The sequence below is a fragment of the Leucopleurus acutus genome (assembly GCF_964270905.1).
Source record: "Leucopleurus acutus genome assembly, chromosome: 17".
Lineage (NCBI taxonomy): Eukaryota > Metazoa > Chordata > Mammalia > Artiodactyla > Delphinidae > Leucopleurus > Leucopleurus acutus.
Genome location: NC_139159.1, coordinates 47,190,667 through 47,211,466, shown reverse-complemented (window position 1 = coordinate 47,211,466; position 20,800 = coordinate 47,190,667). Strand labels below are relative to the sequence as shown.

Here is a 20,800-nt window from a genome sequence, read left to right as displayed (position 1 = left end):
TCTTAGTGCCAAGCCCCAGCTTAAAGCCTGACTGATTACGATCCAAGAAACTAGAGAAATCTCAGAGTTGTTGTGGTTGGCTACCTTCCATCTTCTCAAATAATTTTACGCAAACAGTGGTGTGAGGGAGACGCAGGCTCCCATACCAGGAGGAAAATAATGAAAGAAGGAATCAGGCAGGACCTGCTGGAGGCAGGTTTACTGTCCTTTTCCTGGGGCTACTCAGACCCTAAGTTAGGCAGGCTACACCTTGCCTCTGATCCATCCCCGTCAAGCTGTGTGGGGAAAAAAAAGATGTCTGTCTCTGAGGTCAACTCTCAGGGCCCCATGGATCAGGCAGTCAGCAGGGAGGGCAGAGGCAGAGCAGTTTTGCAGTGGGTGCACCTGCTCACCCCGGGCTGCACTGCTGCTCACCTCTGACCCCTGACACCCAGAATGCCCCACCTGAACATCCATGCTACATCAAATTATGTGGAGCCAGGAGCCAGCAGCCAGCACATCTCAGGAGCTGTGTGGCCAGGGAGCTGCCCCAAGAGCCTGAGCAGCATCCCCAGAAGGCACCTTGTGGTACTTAGGGGATGGGAAAGCGTCCTATTGGAAAGGGAACACAGAGCCACACAATATAGAGCAGGGGATGGGAGGGAGTTGACAAAATTTTGACCCTGAACTCTGAGGAGTTGGGAATGAGGGAGGGGAGTGAGTCAGGCCTGGTTTGTGAGCTTGCAAAAGTCAGGCCTACTGCTTGTGCCTTGTTTCCCTCATGACACCCCTCACTTTTATGGTGGTCCTCTCCTGTCCCTGCTAAAGTGACCTGCTGCAGTCACTCCCAGGCCATGTGCAGACTTGGGCCTGCTCTGTGTTGAGACCAAGAGGCCTGCTTCGTGGAGTATTTGCATAGAATTGCTGCCTTGGTCCTGGCCCTTCTTCAGACCTGCTTGTTTTGGAGCTCCAGCACCCCAGCTCCATGACAGCCAACCTTCAATTCCTATGGTGGCTTAGCCCCAGCTCCGAGTCCATCAGCCTCCTTGCTGCCCACACCCCTTCCCCTGGCAGCCCTCCTGGTCTCCAGCATCCACTCCAGACGCTGCTGGCTCATAAATGCCTGGTACCTGCGGTCACCCTGTGTCTCAACTTTGCCGGCAGCTAACCCTGGTCACCCTGTTTTCCGAAATGTACCTCTACGTCACAGGCCACTCTTGGCTGCTTAAGCTGCACGATGAGCAGGTTGCTTTGCTTGCTGTCCTGCGCACAGTCGATCTCCGTGACAGGGAAGGCCTGCTGCTGGGTGTCCTCGCTGACGCTCACCACGAAGAGCACTTCTGACGTCAGCAGCAAGCACCCTTCGTGCTCCTGGCCCGAGCCCCTCACCAGAACCACATCCAGGGCCATGTGGACTTCGGGTCTGCCCAAAGACTGAAGCATTTTCCTGTTTCAAAGGAGAAAAATGAGGCCAAAGCCAGCTTAGAAAAGATGGTCACTTATCAGGGCTCACTGTTTGTACCAAGGCAAAGGCCCTCACCAATCTGATTATTAATTTCAGTTTGAAATGTAATTGTCACTTTAATTCTGGTCAACAGAACCCAGCTCCTCCTGGAGACAGAGATATCCCTTGGCTTTGGCAATTCCTTTTCTTCCCATTAGAAATGTCACCCCTAATTAGAATACTGGCTCCATAGAGAATCTCAGGCCCTCTTGCAGGCCCGGGCACCTCTGCCAGTGCGCATCCTCCCCTGAGTGGGACGTGTGTGTGGGGCAGGGGCGTCCTGCTGCCAGCCCAGATCTGTGGATGGCAGCCTTTCCCCGAAAACAGCTGCTCCTCTTGGGCTCCCCTGGAAGTGTGTCCCGTTAGCTTGAGAGCAAGCCAGGCCCTGTTAATAACATACAGTGCACGTGTATAGTTGAACAAGTGTCTAGATAATTTTACCAGACGTATTTGACGTGGCTGTTTGGAGCTTGGTCAGCATGCAGATCACTTGGCTGATAGCGCTGTTTGGGAAGCTGAGAAAGTCCAGCTCCGTGTAAAATACCTGTGGTAAGAGAAGTAAGGGAGTTTTACTAGCTGTTTTCTGGAAAACAGTTTCATGCTACAGTGATGTCATCTGCTTAAAGCCACTCATAAAATGCTACAGATCCAAAATGATGTCACATCTTTGGAATCAAGTAGATAATCATTAAACATTGCAGTGCTCTTAACCCTGGTGATCTTATATTAGCTGCAAACTGAAATATGAATGAGCTACAGTCCAAGCATAGACTGGCAATTAGAGGATGCATAATGCTCCTGGGAGTAATCAGTCTGGAGCAATAGCTTACACATCATTTACAATTTATGTGACACAAAGTCAAGATTGTTAGTTGACTTCCTTGCTGAATATTACAATACTTCTGTATCTGGGCTGTGGCTGGTGAAATAGAAAACAACACACACACAGAGATGCACACAAAGGCACATGGTTTGCCTAGATACAGTATTTAAGTGACTTAATCCAGCTGTTAAACATGAATCCATATACATTTATGAGTGCTCTTGGGGCCTCTGGTTTATTACATGCTCTCCCTGGTGCCAGCACCGAACGAGGGTACCCAGCAGCAGCCATGCAGTCCTCCAAAGAGACTCTTCAGAACCAGAGATGGTACAGCATGTGTGCTTTCTGAGGGCTTGTAAATGTTTATAAACGAGGCACAGTCATTAGACTAAGAGTTAGTGGTTTGTAAAACCTTCAGTGCAGTAATAAAAGTTTTACAGGAATGATGGAAACCAGCAAGGCCCACGTGAAGCTCTGTTCTGAGGTGCTCTTCCATAAGGGAGAGTTCCTCAGCCTTGGGAAACACAGTGAGGGACAATGGCATTTTCAAGACCAGAGAAATTTATGAAGTATAAGTTGACTTTACCTCACTGCAGTCTGTAGCAAAAAGGAATACTGTTTTTATTAACGTGTTAAGTATTTGATAAGGGAGCATTTAACTTTGTCCAGTTATAATTTGCAGTAGTTCTTTTTGTCAGTTTCCCTGTGAGTGAAAATGTCATTCACAGAAGGAGTGAGAGACAGAACTTGAGGGGGAGGAGGTGAGGGGAAGAGCGAGAGGAACACATGTTCCTGTCTGTGTGGTCTCTTAAAGGAGCCTCTCCGGATGGTTGCCTGAGTGTGGGCACTCGTCTCCCACTCTCTTCCTTTCAGACACGGGTTTTATGCCCTAATCTGGGCTGTCTCTTGTCAGACCTAGTGAGGCGCAGGAGGCCGCAGTCAAATGCACCCTGCAGACTTTATGGCCAGATGCAGATACAGATGCAAAGCTCCTGCCCGTAGTTTGTGGTTCCAGCCAGCCAGCCATTTCATGATCAAAACGATGATACCGATTTTAGGTAAAAAGGTTAACAATTCCAGGGTCCCTGGCGGTCCAGTGGTTAGGACTCTGCACTTTCACTGCCAAGGGCCGTGTGTTCAATCCCTGGTCGGGGAACTCAGATTCTGCAAGATGCGAGGTCCGGCCAAAAAAAAGAAAAAGGTAACAATTCCAGTTGCCTAGTTCTGTAAAGTCACTTTAATGTGCTCTGCCAAGAATGCAGAAAATTAACACAGGAGGAGGCACTTCCTCTCCCACGCATCCACTGCTCCTGCGTGCACGTGTGTGCGTGGAGAGGCCTGGCACCAGCCTAAAGCAGTAGTTCCATGAGCCCAAGTTCTCCGCACCTGTCTGCTCAGGGAAGGGTTTTCAGTGGCAGATCATGCACCTTTGTTGACACTGGCCAGGAGACTGGGCCTGGCTGCAAGAGCAGCACAGTTGCTGGTGAGAAAGCCATGCCTGACGCCAAGCTGCATGGGCAAATGTGCACGCACCCACCGATGCACGCATGCTCCTCTCTCTCTCATTCTCCAAATACAGACGCATTGTCTTTTAAAGATATCTTCCTGCTTTATAACTTATTTTTTTCTTTCAAATTGCTCACCAGAAAAAGTAAGTCTACTTTCTGCTTCAGTATATTGGATTTATTGCCCTCAACCTCTAACTGGTTACTTTTCATTAAAGTCGATTTTATTAAATGACTGTAAAAAGATTCTGTGACCTATATAGACTGAAATTATTAATTGACTTCCTGGCTTTATAATCGTAATTTATTAGTCATAGTCCAATTCAACTCTTTGTGTAAATAAGCATAAAGAAGTAAGAAAAAGGACTATTTATTTATAGATTCATCTATCTTATTTTTCACTCGTCTGTCATGTGAGGGGCTAGATTATCTTAGGGAAACCTTAGTATAATAACGCAAATTTATCGGTGATGTCTGAGTTGGCCGGTTCTCCAGGACTCACCATAGCCAGTCTGTGACACGAGCTCAGCAGCCCCTCCAATGGGCTTCGTGAACACCCCCATGATTCCTTTCCCCACGCCGGAGATAACGCCCTTGGCCTTGTGTCCTGCTGAACCATGAGCCTCCGATGTTTTCTGGAAGTTCTGCATTGGCTGATCAACTATACCAGCAATTGCACCTGAAAAACAACAAAAGCCCCGGGTAAGGACTGATGCATAAAATCCTGAGGAAGTGAAAACCTTCAATCTGGAACACAGTTTTGTTTGGATTGAAAATGAAACCCCACCCTCATTATAAAGCTCTTTACTATGCATTTGTTTACCATTTATCTAAGTACATTGAGGATGTGTTAGACATTTATTATCTTCATCAAAACACAATGTTCAGACTGGGTTTGGCCCAACATAGTCAGGACCTGTGAAGTTCAGTTTTGAATTTAATAAACATGCCAGACTATTCCCAAGTGACACCCACACATCTTTCTCCAGGAATCAGGCAACACAGTTTAGGGACAGGAGCTAACAATTCCTTAGGAGGAGAGTGAGCCTAATACAGTTTCACTGAATCAAGAGGATGAAAAAACTGAAAAGGGCCAGCCCCTTTCCTTGTTCTCTCTTTTAGTAAGAATAAGGACAATTATTTAATAGTAATGTAATGTTAATATGTTAATAATTATATAATAATAAGAGTAATTGATATAGTTATTATTGCTACTATAGCGAATCCGTTTTGAATACTTACTATGTGCTAAGAGCTTACTTGTAGGAGATCATTAATTGTCACAATACTAGGGAATCAGGCATGGCTTATATCCTCAGTTCCTAGACAAGGCCACCGAGGCACAGGAAGGTTAAGGAGTTTTTCCCAAGGTCACACAGCTGCCCTGTGCTTGAGCCAGGATTGGAGTCCAGGGAGTCAGAGTCACAGCCTCGCTCTTAACCACCAAGCTATTCACTGATCCTGTTTATAAAACAAGCTCTTTCCTTTGCCAGTCTTGGAAAAATTTCCTTTTCTCTCACTTCAGCTGAGGTTTGGCCACTTACTGTTCACTTGAGAACAGCTACAAACCCTGCGCTCACGGCTCTTTGCTCTAACGCTTTCCCACAGGGCAGCCAGGCCATGCTCAGAGCTGGAGGGCGAATCCCTCAGCCTCTATGGGTCCCCTCCTTTCTCCCCTTACCTTGAGGGACCAGGGATGAGTTCGACTAAAGGCCCCAACAGTCCAGATTTTTTGCCATGTCAGAGTGAAGGGTTCCCTAACCCAGTAAGAGAAAGAAATTTCATTACAATTCTTGACAGAATTCTCTGTTTTCAGCTCAGACCTGCTAGGATTAATGAAAATGCACAGTCCCCTGGTAGAAATTTTAATACATGTCAAATCCCATTATTCCAAATGCCACTAATTCAAAGTCTCCTGGGTAAAGGGAGATTTCCAGTTCTCAGTTAATGACCTGCTAATTTCAAGTAATATTCCATTGAACGAAATCCAGTAAAATGAAAGGCCATTTCCTTTGGGTCAGTTGTAAAGGCAATGTTCTTCATGGATTCCACTCCTCTAAATTTTGACAGAGCCATTTAAGTTCAGGTACTGACAGATTAAGAATGACCTGAGGCGACAGGTCTGTTTCCCAGCCTAGACCACCGCTTCCCAAACCTCTTAAAGAAATGATGAGGGAAGCGGAAGAAGCTGCTCACAGCTGGCCTGGGCCACCTTGGCTATCAGGGGCCAAGGGATGGCAGTCTCAGCACCCCCTCAAGACACCCAGTCTTGGTGCTTGGGCTGGGAGCTCGCCTCGTGTTTTCAGTCTGAGGAATCTGATGTTCTGCTCTCTATGAGGTCAGAAGTCAGGGCAGCTGGGAAGTATTAATGGAACCGGCTGCACTGGGAGAGGCAAGAACCCTGGGGTCTTCTCTTCAAATCATATCATAGCAGACAGTTCAAAGTGAATAGCATCAAATCAAAGGACACAGACTTTGCGATTTCACTTTCTGATTTCTGTGAAAGATCTCCATGCTTAAGAGTAGAAAAGGTGGGGTAAATAATTACAAATTCACCAATAAAGTTATTGCCTGTATTTCTGGTAGAAATGTCTTCTCTGAAGGGCAGATTGCCGTTAACAGTATTAAAATAGAGTTGGGGGGCAGGTGAAAATCTCCCATTTTCCTTTAATGTGTCAGGCCTGACCAGCACAAGGGGCATAGAGCCGTGATTATCCACACAAGGCTCTGACTTGGGTCTGCCTAAGTGCAAACCCGTATCACAGTGAAACTCCCCTTTGATCTTCCACTTTCTCTAGCCACCAGCCACGGTGAAGGCTCTGATAGATAAACGTTGATAAATTCTTCAGGCAGCCCCCAAAGTGGAAAGCCTGAACCCCGTGACAAGGCGTTAGATGCTAAGAGGTAGAGAAGGAGCTGTGGGAGTGCATGCCCTGGGCCAGTATCAGGCCCCGGGCGGGAGGCTGGCCTGTCACACACACTGACACCTCCCTGGGCCCCAGGTGCGTGAGAGACCTGCAGCCCGGCCTGCGTCTGCAGCTGAGCCTGAGAGGCTGCTCTCCCAGGGCTTCAGAGGGTCTCTCAGGCAGTGTAATTCCGCTAAATCCCACAACTGGTAAATTATTTACTGCCATACACTCCAACTCTGCTCTGAGGCTTTAGTTAGCAGCGACTGATTCCCAAACTTGTCCGCTGGCACCAGGCCCACGGGGAGGGCAGCCACATGGAGCCGGCTGTGATGTGATGAAGTGAGGCAGGGAGGGAAGGGGTGCTTCCCTGGACCCCTCCTTGTGTGCTGGGTGGGACAGAAGCCGGATGTGCTTCCTTTCCTCTTTTTTGTTGGTCACGCTGCGTGGCATGCGGGATCTTAGTTCTCTGACCAGGGATTGAACCCGTGCCCCCTGCAGGGGAAGCATGGAGTCCTAACCACTGGACCACCAGGGAAGTCCCAGATGTACTTCCTTTCCTACCCTTTGCTGGAAGAGAAGGGCTTGCTCTCTGAAGCAAGGGACGAAGAGACCCTCCCTCACCTCTTCTGTGACTTGCTCCCCTGCCTTGGGCAAAACTCACCGGGTCGCTATCTATGAATGTTCTGCCTGTGTGGCTATTTTGGTGCTGCCTAATCACATGTTGTAATTTTATTCTGAACATTTTTTTTTTTAATCACAATAGCAGAGGCACAGGCCTGGGCTGGGACACCGCTCCACAGCTCACGTTCCAGGGACAAACGAACCCCACAGAATGTATTAGGAACCCTGGCTTGGGGCTTGCTTGTTTTGACCACAACAGATGAGCAAACTGAGAAGGAAGCACATCTGTTGTTCCCAAATTCCCTTCTAACTGCCAAGCAAGGTGCTGATGGCTGAGGGCAGCATCAGACGGGCTGTGTGTAAGTGCCTTCTCGGTGCCCGGCTCATCACTCATTCACTTGGGAAACCGTCCCGACTCACCTGGCGGAGGCCTATGTGGTCGGGATTCTGAATGGCGTCCCGAGAGCGGCTGTCAAGACAGTTGTGGCTGCTGGGAAATCCAGCAGCGCTTCATAAGTCGGGCCAGAGAAGCGAGTTCTGACATATTGCCTTAGGTATTCCCCAGGGAGAAGTCCCATCTGGGAGGGGACGTGCCATGTAGCTGTGACACGGAGCTCACATCCTCTCTCAGCAGGCTCCAGGGGTAGTAGAAAGTGGGGGCATCTGGGGAACGGATCTGGTAAATGCGGGCAAGCCTGATGCCAACTCTGCGGGCTAAACAGAGTTTTTCCAAAAGCCACTGCTTTCTGAAAACGGTTGTGGATTTCCTGCAGGAGCCTCGGCGGCATCTCTCTGCAGCCCAACACTTCCTCGCTGCTCTGGGGCGATGGGGCTGGGCAGGACAGCTGAAGACGTCCTTTGATTTTTCAAGTGCCTCGTAACGCTCCACCGTGTCCTCATGAGGGCCGAGCCGAGTCAGGAAGGCCCATCAAACCCATAAACATTGGGGGGAAATGTATTTTTCCTACCCTGGAACTTTCAATTGTTCAGTCTCCCCACATCTTGATTGTTTCCAGGCTTGGAGCCCTCCAGGGTGGGTGACATGTGGGAAGACCCAGGTTCTTGTCCTGCCTGGAGGTTTGACCTGGGCAAGTCACTTAACCTCATTCATTCCTAGGTCTGAAGATCAAATAAGATGACCCATGTGAAAGTACTTTGACAACCCAGAAGTGTTATTTAAATGTATTTTTTACTGACCAGGTCATTTATGTTTATGTCTCATAAAGGAAGAAACTGAGGAAGTAGCATTTTGATTTCACCAAGCATGGCTTTTAAACTATTGTATGATAATAGCTCTAACTTCAGTCGGGCATTTACTGGCATTTGGCAGTTTTATACACCATTTCTGGGGATGGATTAAACGGCGACAAATCTATACTTTCCCAGGTGAGGGGACTTGGTTGGTCCTATTCTCCCCTTTCTTCCTGCCACATATCAAGGACCAGACGTTTTGAGACGACCCAGTGATTATGTGGGATACAGAGAGTTCTTGAACCCTTCCAGGAAAGGAAGCTGGTTGGCCCAACCTTAGTCTGAGAAGCACAGAAACGGACATACTGCTCTACATGTGCTGCTGTGAGTGGAGCTCTTAGGGGCCCACAGACTCCACGAGCCTATTGTAGTTTCCACAGACAGGCTAAGTGGTTCCCTCGCATGGATGAGTGTGTACAAAACATGATGGCTACAGCAAAGGTCAGAGGTTTATGATTTTCTACCCTGGTTAACAACAGGAGCCATGCTTGAAAGGGTGACATCACAAAGGCAGAATCATGGCTCCCCACGTAACTGATTTCTACCATCAGGCACAGTTTTATACAGTGGAGAATGGGTAGTGGATGTGGGCTTCTCTGGGTGGGGAGAGAACAGGTTAGTCAGGATGGGAACAGCCACGTGCCAGCCGGCTCAGGTCTCCTCTGCTGAGTGCCTCCATCCAAGAAGAGCTTGGACAGCGAGAAGGAAACTCTCCTGCCCAGAGCAGAGGGCACGTAAAGCCACGATTCTTAGCAGAAAGAGGTCCCACAGTTCCCAAATGATGGCTTGAGGCCTCCAAGATAACCTCATTGACACTTCCTGTGGTTACAGCAACTGAACCCACTGGACTAAAACTAAAGCAGAAATGCTCCTGCCACTGCTCAGATGTCTCTCTTTGCTGGGACACTGTCTGAAACCAGGCAACTCTTATAGTTCCTTTACTACCATAATATAATGAAGGTGCTGTTTACCAAACATGGACCCTATGCCTGGCACACAACCGACCAGCATTACTTCCAATAACGGCAGAGTAATTTTCAGCCCCAATTTACAAAAGAGAAGCTCTGAGGTCACAGAGAAAGGACCTGGACACCCGAGCCTGGGGTCCGCTGGCTCCTGAGGACCGTGGCCACCCCCACCTCCCCGCCCTTCCCCAGAGCTGCTCCACCCCGGGTCCCCGCTCCCACACATTATCACAGGACCGTGTCCCACACCACTGCAGGTTAGGACTTAAACACTTTCTAGTAACTTAACCTGAAGTTGTAACATCTTAGGACTTCCTCTCGGGGCCTCAGCTGGCCGCGCTGTGAGTGGTGGTGGTGGTGGTGGTGGGGGGTGGGGGTGGGGGTTATGTACAAAACTGCAGCCTGGAGAGAGGACAAATCCTTTCAAGCTCATCTTTTCTGACCTTTGCTCTCCCTGCTTTGGGCCACTTTGATCTCTGCAAGATGCACACTCCTTCAGATGCTCGGCAGGCAGGCTGCCAAACAATACAGTTTTAAATTCCTTTGCAAACAAATAAACAAAAGATACCCTTGAAAATCCTGCTCTGTGAAATTTCAGCGCTGAAGCTTCCTTTTCATAGATTTTCCAAAGCAACTTATTTTTCAAACATTTGTAGTATTTGGAAATACCCCTAGCAATCTTCATCTCTAGCTATACCATCTGGCTGCTTGACAAACGGCAATTACTTGGAGTCAAGCAGATCTGGCATTCTTAAAAAATAAAAGGGAAAAGTGGGCTCCTCACTGAAGAGTACATGACATTTGCACCTTGCTCAAGTGCTTCCCAAACAAAAGCAGGCGTTTGCAGTATCTGTGGCAGAGAGGCAGCAAGCGCTTCAGGAGGTTTGCCCGTTGCTCCCTTCAGCAAGCATGCAGCTGTGGGCTGCCTTCCTTGTGTTGACACCCCGCGCGCGGGGCCCTGCGGAGTGAATGATGTCTTACGGAAGCCGTGAGGACGCAGAGAGGCATCTCCCACCAGAGGCGAGGGAAGGTGGGAACGCGACCGGCGGGGAGCGGGGAGCGGCCAGGTCCCAGGATGGCCCTGCGCAGCCGCACAAGGGCTCTGGAGAGGGTGCCGGTTCCAGAACCCTGCTGGCCAGGGTAGGAACCAGAATGCGTGCCTTGGCCTCTCTGAGCCTCAGCATCTCTGCAGAAAGATGGACAGTCCACAACCAGCCCGTGGAAAGTCCTGGGCCCCAGTCCCTGGCGACCCCTTACCGAGCAGGCTGATGCCCAGCCGGGACAGGCCCTGCCGGAGCCCCTCGCCGAGGCTCTCTGGGAGCTGCCGCCGCCACTCCTCCTGCCGGTTGTAGTGCTCCTCATCCAGCGAGAGCCGGTCCATGTTCCGGGCCAGGCTCGTGGCCAGGTTGGTGATGGAGGTGAGGGTACCTGAGGGCACAAGAGCACATGGGTTGGTCTCCTGGTCGCATAGATGGTGGCCCCTAGGGGAGTGGTCCCTGGAGCACTGTGGGGGACGGGAGAGGGAGGTGGAAGCACATCCGCCTTCTGGACTCGCCCATGGAGAGTGATGGTGGCTTCCCCTCAGTCAGTTTGAAGAAGCAGCCTTAAGACAATGAGGTGAAGATGAACACTTGCTGACAGGGGTGATGGCACTCCTCACAGGGGGTAGAATTAGAATCTCTGTTACCAGAAAAACGCCCACGGCCTCATAGGAAGCTATCATGCACTTTCATTTGACTGTTAGGACTTGGCTAAAATAGTTAGTTTTGAAGTCCTCGCTGAGGTCCAGTTTTGAAGGTTGCAATTTGCCTGCTCTGATTTGAAAGGGTAAGGTTATGTTGCTGAATTTTAAACAGATCGCAAAGGAATGTTTCTACTTTAGGAATAAAATTTATTTCCCCCTATTACTTTAGTCATAGTAGAGGAAGACACTAAACTTTTATCATTTGACAGTCAGGAAATAATTATTATGCCACAGAGAATATGTGTGATTTTGATATTCAGGGTGTTAGCTGAAAAAAAGTGAGGACATCAAAGGGAGTAAAGCATGTGAAAGCCATGATTCCGTCTGGTTTTCCCAAGAAAGGCTATTTCTGCATCTTGCTCAAGACAGTCGTAATCCCCTCTAGCAAGTCTGCATAGACCCCAGTGAGCAAAACTGAAAGACATCAACGGACATATCCTGAAGCTAATGAATTAGTTCATCTGTTATTGGATGTCTAGTTTTCAGAAGAAATGGAAGATGTTGTTTTTGCAGCTGCATCTTAACCAGTCATCTGAAAAGAAAAAATCCACGTACACACACACAGACAAACCAAACAGATTTTCCTAAGAGAAGGAGAGAACAAGTGTAAAAAACATTCAGTGAGTCACTATGCTAAAATTACTGCCGGAGTGCAATTTAGCAAGTGTTGGTTGTCTTATTTTAAAATAAAAACAACAGAACCACAAAGATTCAAGTGTCAAGAGTGAGAAATCCACCAGTGACTCATCTGTGAGTTCCTGCAGCTTGGCTCACAGGCCTCCCGGATGACCGGGGCCCCGGGGGAGTGGTCCCGGGGTTGTCCATGGAGTTTGGTTTATTGCTCTTGTTGTTCTCTTGCCAGTCCCCCTCTATGGATCATGGGTTCTCATATTTCGAGCTCAAGTCTTGTTTGAGGCCTTCTAGAGACTTCTGTAACCTGCCCACTCATAACAGAGTTGCAGTACTGTTGACAGTAAAAAGCCTTTTATGGGGGAGGAGGCTTTTGCCCTGTTTCCCCTGCCTCCTGCTGAGAAGAAACGGGGACTCAGATGGCCCTTGTTAGTTCCCGAGTCACTGCCAACCTGACCAAAATATGGGCAAACAAACACACGGATGAAAGGAAAGCACGCTCTCCTTCTTGTGGGCGGCAGTTTGGTTTCTGCGCCCGATGACCCGTCTGGGCCACAAGGTGGCACTGTTTACGTGGCGTGCTAGGTAAAAGCTGGCTCTTTCACCTCCCAATCGGCTTCCACGTCAAAATGTATCCATAGCCTTACAAAAGTTATGACAACTGTATCTACATTTAAAAAAATATGATGAGGCAACACAGTGTAGGATTTCTGATGTTTAGCAGAAGTCCTGAACACCTTTAATATTTCTGTATTTATCACATGGAATAACAGTTGAGCCAATCCTTGTTTTCCCATTGGGAGGTTTCAAATTCTGAAGTTTCTGAAACATTTTCACACACTACAGGCAAGCAGTGATCTGTTTAAAACATAAGACATTATATATGAGCTTTGTTACAGATCCAACACTTCACTGCCAGCTAACAAGCCAAACAAAGTTAGAGGCAAACTTAATTCACTGAAAACTTTTAACACGTTCTTTAAAAATAAAAAATAAGAGAGGGAAGGAATGAAAATAAGGCCTCATTACAAGGAACCCGAATAGCTACCTTTGGAAATGTGCTTCACAAATGATGTCGTCCCTCTGGAAACTCCGCTCACAAAGGCTCCCGGGCCTCGGGTCAGCCCCTCGTACGGAAGCCTGAAGAAGTCGGCAATGCCATTCCCGATGCTTCGCACCAAACTTGCTGGGCTGCCAAGGATTTCCAGGGATCCAACCACCCAGCCTGTGAGGGACCAAAGGGAAGGGGTTACTGAAATCTTAAACACAGCACTTTCAACATATGGGACAAGTGACCCATTTTCCCTGCAATTCATTTTTCACACTAGAATGGAGAATGTAATAAGCTCCTTTGGAGCAAAATATGGGAAATAACTCATTCACTGTGAATTCATAAATGGCAAACTTTCATACTTTATAAATCAAAGTGATCCTTTTGGCGGCCTCACAAATAGCTTTAATATGACTTCCCTGCCCAAGCCTCCCGTATTCCTGCTAAAAGGGACCCGTGTGCAGGGGACGATGCTCCTGCCCCCAAGGAAAGGCAGTCCCTGGGGCTGCAGGTGTTCGCAGGCTGGGAAGTTATCCTTAAAACCTCCTTGGGCAGCAGAGGCACCAGGATGAGGAAGAGATGCCTGGTCAGGGGAGGAGGCCAGATGCTAAAAGGGGTGTTGCAAAGGGGATGCACAGTTCTGACGAGGATGGAGGAAGTTATTTTTAATCTTTCCCAATCCTACCAAGCTGAGTGCTTCCCTTTGGAGTGGAGCTGGAGCCAGAGAAATGTTTCCCCTTCGAGCCCAGCTTCAGTTGTGTAAACTCTGGTGACAGGGACATGCTGATTAGGTTAGCGAGAGGGGCGTGTTCCCTGCGAACGTCCCAGGAGGCGAGCTTTGGATCCGGTTTCCTACTTGAGCTGGGGCTTGCCAGGAGCCGCCCGCTCAGCGGCGGCCTGACTGCCGAGTGCTCGGCCCCGTGGGAACGGGGCTGTGGCGTGGAGGCTGGAGCAGCTCCCCTTCGCCTTCCTCCCCGGGTGGGGGGCTCGGGGCTCTCGCCCGGAGGACAGGAGGTGCAGGCAAGGGCCGGGGGCTCCGGAGAGGAGGACGCCCAACAGACAGCTTCCCCCGGGGACACCATGGCCTCTCCAGCCCAGGAGAGGGCTGCGAGCGCTTTAATGGGGAGGCCACGGGGAGAGGACCCGTGTGGGAGCCGATCCTGCCCCCCAGCAGGGTTTTGGAGGCCAAGCCTGTGACAGAGACCCCCAGTGAAGTCATCAGTCCCAGAGGGTAGGGAAGGTGTGGGTGCAAGAGCCAAGCCGGAGCCCTGAAGGGTTCCCAGGCCCAGCCCTTGTAGAGAGGGACGTTCTTAAGTTTTAAGCCCACCTCTCTTCTCTGGAACATTAGAAGACAGCACTAGGGTTTAGGTTAAAAGAGGGAGTAAGTTCCAGAAGATGAAGATCATAAATGGAAGCGCCTATGGGCACCAGGCATTCAACTCCCTCAGTTCCCACAGCAACTCTTCAAGTCCTAGTACCTGCCTCCGTGTAAATTCAGATTAGCCAAGGACTGAGCCTCTCCCTGGGTTCAGGGACTGTACCAGGTGCAGGGGACAGAGCCTGCTCTGACGCAGTGTCACCCCGTCTCCACCATCTCAAAGGCAGGACAAGGAGGAAACTGTGGCTCAGAGGTTGAGTCAGTTCTCACAGTCTCCCCGCCGTCTAGACACGTGGGAGGGTTTCAAGCCAGGTTTACCTGGCTCCAGAGCCCACCCTCCCTCTTCCTGGGAGCCCAGGCTGCGCTGAGTAGGCAGGGTACCGTGGAAGGTTGTGGAATAGTCTTCCTCCGAGGGCCTTCTCTGGAGGTGAAGAAACAACAAATTTCCTTTAGCTTGGCATAGTTGTAAGGTTCGCCTGGAGGCAGAAGATTGGACTAGAAACATCTTAATTCCCCTTCTCTCCTAAAGTTCCATAGAGAGATAAAGAAAGGTGCGTAGCTACTGCCAAGCAAAGACCACTCACTCTACAACGGGCCCACTCAGGCCAGGGCAGCAGGGCACAGGGTGTGTGGAAAGCACCCAGCCTCACCTTCTAGCCCTCACCCCGGCTACGGGACGGTGAGGGAGACTCTCCTGGGTTAGGTTCACTGCTGATGGGAAGGCTATGTGTGGACCAGAGCTACTTCTCAGTGGCATCTGAGATGGCATCTGAGATGGCCAGAAAAGGACCAAAGCATCTGAGGGCATTCCTTCTTTAATTATTCTTTAATTATTTCCCTCCAAAAGCACATGTATCTTTTTCTTACTTGTTGCCAGACTTTTGTTGAAAACAAGTGCCTGTCTGGCTTCCCATCAAACTGAGCCTTGGAGGTAGAGAGGGACCCCAGGAAATTACAGAGCCCACATTCTTTTCTTCAAATAGGGTCAGTTGTTACTCATTTCTAATTACTTTACTGTTAAAACCTCTACAAGTCCTTCCCTAGAAATGAGGTCAGGGTATTTCAGTCATCCCCATGAGGGACCTTTTAATCAAGTCCAATGAGTGAATACTGACCCATGTGAGATGCAGAGGCAACTTCTCCACTCCCAGGCCAGACCTTTCCTTTCCTCTACTAGAATGCCAGTACATTCTCTTTAAGATGCTTCTACCCAGGGGTAACCTCCTACCATCTTCCCATTTCCAACTCTTTCAAAAATCACTGCTTTCCTCCAGATAATCTTCAGATACTCTGCAGGCCTTCAGTGACAGAATTCCCAGCAGACCTAAAAACTTGGCCCTCTATTTCAGAATTTCTTGTCTCAGCATATAATGAGATTGGGACAACAGCTTAGAGAACTTTTAGGTGGATTACAAAAAATCCAAACAGAATGTTCTTGTGAAAGCTCATGAAAAACAAAACAAAGAGAGATCATTTTTAGCACATAGGCCGCAGGGACGTGGTTCCTTGGTGGTCACAGTTGGAGTCTCTCTGCCAGCTCATTACTCTGAAGGGCGCTCCCCACACCTCAGCCTAATGTGATGACCAGACGGACGGGAAGCTTATTCCTTCCCAGGCTCCAGAGCAGAGTTCAGTAACCTACAGGCATGCTTCTAGGTTAAAAACAAAAACTGCCTGAAAGAGTAGGTTTTTAATATACCCATCTATTAAATTTGAAATCGTAGCTGCTCATTTTTAAATAATATCTTAGCAAGAGGGAAATATTTTCTTATTGTTGTACAAGCTATCAAAACAACAGTTCCCAGGCAGGGACCTTCCTTGATCTTGTTCTTTTCAGTTGAGAGTTCTGGGTAGCGTGCTAACTCTATGAATTCCATTATGGAGAAAATGCTATCTTACCAGTAGGGCAACTACTGTGGGTCAGTCACTGCTACAACGTTACCTTATATGGGAATGTACCCACCAAGTACAACATTACCAAGGTCTCTCCTTTGTTACTTTCAGAAAGGAAGACCTCCGTGCTCTTTACCAGAAGGGGCTGCAAGACCCACTCTGGTTGTTTGGTGTCAGTTGCTTGAATGCATGGGAACGCGAGGAGCCAGATTATCAGACTGAAACCACTTTAGAGTGAACTTAGGTCAAGAAGGCATGTTCTGCTACCATATGACCCAGCAATCCCACTACTGGGCATATACCCTGAGAAAACCAAAATTCAAAAAGAGTCATGTACCAAAATGTTCATTGCAGCTCTATTTACAATAGCCCGGAGATGGAAACAACCTAAGTGCCCGTCATCGGATGAATGGATAAAGAAGATGTGGCACATATATACAATGGAATATTACTCAGCCATAAAAAGAAACGAAATTGAGCTATTTGTAATGAGGTGGATAGACCTAGAGTCTGTCATACAGAGTGAAGTAAGTCAGAAAGAAAAAGACAAATACCGTATGCTAACACATATATATGGAATTTAAGAAAAAAAATGTCATGAAGAACCTAGGGGTAAAGCGGGAATAAAGACGCAGACCTCCTAGAGAACGGACTTGAGGTTATGGGGAGGGGGAAGGGTGAGCTGTGACAGGGCGAGAGAGAGTCATGGGCATATACACACTAACAAACGTAGTAAGGTAGATAGCTAGTGGGAAGCAGCCGCATGGCACAGGGATATTGGCTCGGTGCTTTGTGACAGCCTGGAGGGGTGGGATAGGGAGGGTGGGAGGGAGGGAGACGCAACAGGGAAGACATATGGGAACATATGTTTATGTATGACTGATTCACTTTGTTATAAAGCAGAAACTAACACACCATTGTAAAGCAATTATACCCCAATAAAGATGAAGCCAATTACCATAGGGTATCAGGAGACAACTTGGTCTCCAAAGCAACCTTCAGTGCACAGTGCTCCCCATACAACATTTTGTACACATATTCAAAGCACCCCCTGCGGACTCCCCCCGCCCCGGGCTCAGGTCTGTGGAGAGGCTGAGATGCCTACAGCCGTCTCTTTGCCATCTGTCTAGACAGGCAGGGCTGCGCTGGGTAGGTAGAAGGCTCTTCATGCCTCTGATGAGCACACAAATCCTCTGAATTTCTCATCTGGAGGTATTCATGGACTGTAATGAAGAACGCTAACAGCCCAGAACTGGACTTCTTTTAGGCCCAGGACCTGAGGGCCTGGGCTGGTTTTTCTGGCCGCGCTAGTGCCCTAACAGAGAGCCTTGTGCCTGCAAGGAGCTGAAAAAGCGTTTGCTAAATGGGATTAAAATTCTGTTATATATATAACAGCAAATATAACAGCTACTACTGCTTGAGTGTTCATTAAGTGCCAACCAAAATTCAGGGTACTTTACATACTTTCACTTTTTCCTGTCAAAAATCTTAAAACCCATTTTATGGATGAGGAAACTGAGACATGGGAGGTTCAATAACTTGCCCAAGGCCTCACAGCCAGCAGTGGAAGAGTCTGGATTCAAATCCATTACTATCTAACTGCAAAGGCTGTGCTCTTCACCTCCCACCAAGCTGCTTCCCTATGTCTTGAAGTCAGTAAGTCCACCCCAAAGCCTTTCCTTTCTGCTCACGCTCCAGCTCATCGTGGCCCCTGGGCTGTGTCCTCACCTGCTCTGAAGAGAGCCCCCGCGGCGTAGTGCATGGCCAGGGCGTGGACAAGCTGCCTGGCCGTGGTGAAGATGGGGCCTCTTTCAAACACTGAGAAGGAGAGCGGGGTGTGGTCGGAGGCTATGTACAGCTTGAGGGAAGCGTGGATGCTGACGAGGAGATTCACCGGCTGTATCACCAGCTTCCGTAACTTCACAGGATGCACCAGGGCCCTGGCGTGCTGCCTGACCTGCACGGGCAACACCTGTTTCCCATCTGCAAAGACCGTGGGGTGACCGGCTGGGCTGCTGCTAGGAAGGTAGGTCTCAAACAAAGTTTTGATGTAGTAGACAAATGTATCTTCCACATATAAGCGGGCAGGTTTCAATTCAAAACTGAACTCGCTAATATCAGATAAGAAGCTCTTGCCCTCAGTGAAGGTGAGGCAAAGTTTGATAAAACAGTTTTTCTTGTATTCTTCCAAATCTTTGCTGGACGTAAGGAGACTCTGCATCTTGGAACACTGAATAGATTCTGTTTTCTCCCCCTGGCAGACCAAGACAGCGAAGTGGAAATTGGACTTGTTATATAGCTGGTTGTCCAACTGCAGGTCCCTACAGCAGACCTCCACACAGTAAAGGTGAAAGAGGGCGGTGGCCGTCTCTTCCCCAGGGATGTGACCAGCCACCGGGGCTATTTGGAGAAAAACATTGTCCAGTGTGAGTCTCAGGAGCTCAGATGATACTCTGTGGCGGGTGAGGTCATCAAGCACCGCCAGGCTCAACTGAGTGATGGACATTTTAAATGTCACAATCTTCTCCAGAGTTCTACAGGAGAAAGGGAAAAGAACATGAGTCTCCTCTGCTTTTCTTTTCCTCCCTCCCTTTCTTCCTTAATGTCTTAGTTTTTAATGATAGTGCCTTATTAAACACCTCCTGATGTCCCATCAGATTCTCATAAGAAACAAATAAGAACTCAACTTTCAGTACATCGTGTCTGGACAGAGCCGGTCATACTCCAACAGTATTGGGAAATGTTCCCAAAGGGACTATTACAAGTTCTTGTCGTGTTGCTGTATCATGTTTCCCTTATCAACACCAGATTTTTTTATTCTCAAATCCCTCTAGTTCTTTGTGCACTAATTCTCTGTCATGATCATCAGAAAGTCATAATAAAATAACCAAGATGCCTTACACTGGAAAAGTACAGCAAGCAGAAGAAAACTCACCAGGAACCCACACCACAACAGCCCAGCTACCAGCGTCTTAGGCCATGTGCTCTGCTCCCCCCGCCACGTTTAGAGCTGAGCTGCCCATGCTCCCATCTCCGCGAACCCCTCTAACGTGCGCTCAACCACTGGGCTCTCACTCCCGTCAAGGTCATCTCTCCAGAAATTCACCCCTTTCCTATATCGTTTTTTCTTCACTACTAGCAGCTTATAAACATGCTCTTATTTCTCTTGTCTTAAAAAAATCCCTCTTGTAACTCTATCTCCCCCTCTAGCTATTACTCATTTTCCTGATCCTCTTTACATAAAAACTCCAAAGCATATACACCTTGTCTGCTATTCCTCGCTTTCCATTTTCTCTTCACCGTGCTCCAGGCAGGCCTTTGTCCCCACTAGTCTACCAAAGCAAGTCTCGTCAAGGCCCCCAAGGGACTTCCATGTGGCTAAATCAAATGATGGCATTTAGTTTGTGACTCATTCACCCTACAATGGCATTTGACGGGGTCGATAACTTCCTCCTTCTGGAAAAACTTTCTTTGCATGTCTGCTCTCAGCTCTTGTATGTCTGGTCACTCATCACCTATGCGACACCCTCCTCTTAAAGTTAAGGTGCCCAACGTTGAGCCCTTGGTCCTCTTCTCTTCCCGTCTCCACTCACTCCCCTTGGAGATCTTCATCCAGGCCTATGATTTGATGTGCATCTATATGCTGATGACTTCCAAAGTCACATATTCAGCCTAGAACTCCCTGTGAACTCTGATCTTGTATTTCTAACTGCCCATCCACATAGTAGTGACTTACAGGTCTCAAAAGACATCTCAAGGGGTCACGTCTGTAGTCAAACTCTTGATCTCACCCCCAGTCCCACATGCAGTCGTTCTCATCTTAGTTCACGACAACCACATCCTACCAGCTGCTCAGACCAGAAATTTTGGAGTCCTCCTTGATGCCTCTATTTTCAACCCTTATCCAATGTGTCAGAGAAATCCCATTGGCTTTTCCTTAAAATACATCCTGAATCTGACCATTTCTTACCACTTCCCCTGACAGTGTAGCCCAAACCATCACCACCTCTAATGTGAATGACTGTAATAGTCTCCTGGCCAGTCTCCCTGCTTCCTCCTGTGCTTCTCTATAGTCTACTGCAAAAGCACAGGGAACTATATTCAATATTCTGTGACAAACCATAATGCAAAAGACTATGAAAAAGAATATATATGTGTATAGCTGAGTCACTTTGCAGTACAGAAGAAATTAACATTGTAACACTGTAACACTGTAAATCAACTATACTTAGGTAAACTTAAAAAATAAAGCTGCCAATGGTCTTCTAAAAATTTAGGTCACATCATGTAACTTCTCTGCTCAAAAAGCTCCAATGAATTCCTGGTTTCACTGAGAATTAAAATGAAGCCCTACACGACGTGTCCCCTCCTTCTAGCTCTTCCCTCCCTGACCCCAGGCACTAGTGCCTTCCTGTTCACCCTCTACACTTGGCCTGCACTGGCCTGTTCCGTGCTCCTCCAATATGCCAGGCACACTGCTTCCGACCTTTGAACTGGCTGTGCCCTTTGTCTGGAAAGCTCACCCCAGATGACCACATCACTAACCC

General features: G+C 48.3%; 1 protein-coding gene across 8 annotated transcripts in view; it reads right to left on the bottom strand.

The window, feature by feature from the left end:
• Positions 1-20,800, bottom strand: part of VPS13B (vacuolar protein sorting 13 homolog B) — an 808,377-nt gene that overhangs the window by 3,968 nt on the left and 783,609 nt on the right. For all 8 annotated transcript variants that reach the window (XM_082859134.1, XM_082859132.1, XM_082859133.1 and 5 more), the window contains 6 exons: positions 17,982-18,787; positions 12,980-13,156; positions 10,815-10,985; positions 4,314-4,490; positions 1,925-2,027; positions 1,177-1,426 (listed from right to left, as the gene is read on the bottom strand). In XM_082859134.1, the coding sequence (XP_082715260.1) occupies positions 1,177-1,426; positions 1,925-2,027; positions 4,314-4,490; positions 10,815-10,985; positions 12,980-13,156; positions 17,982-18,787 (1,684 nt within the window). The remainder of the gene's footprint in view (positions 1-1,176; positions 1,427-1,924; positions 2,028-4,313; positions 4,491-10,814; positions 10,986-12,979; positions 13,157-17,981; positions 18,788-20,800) is intronic.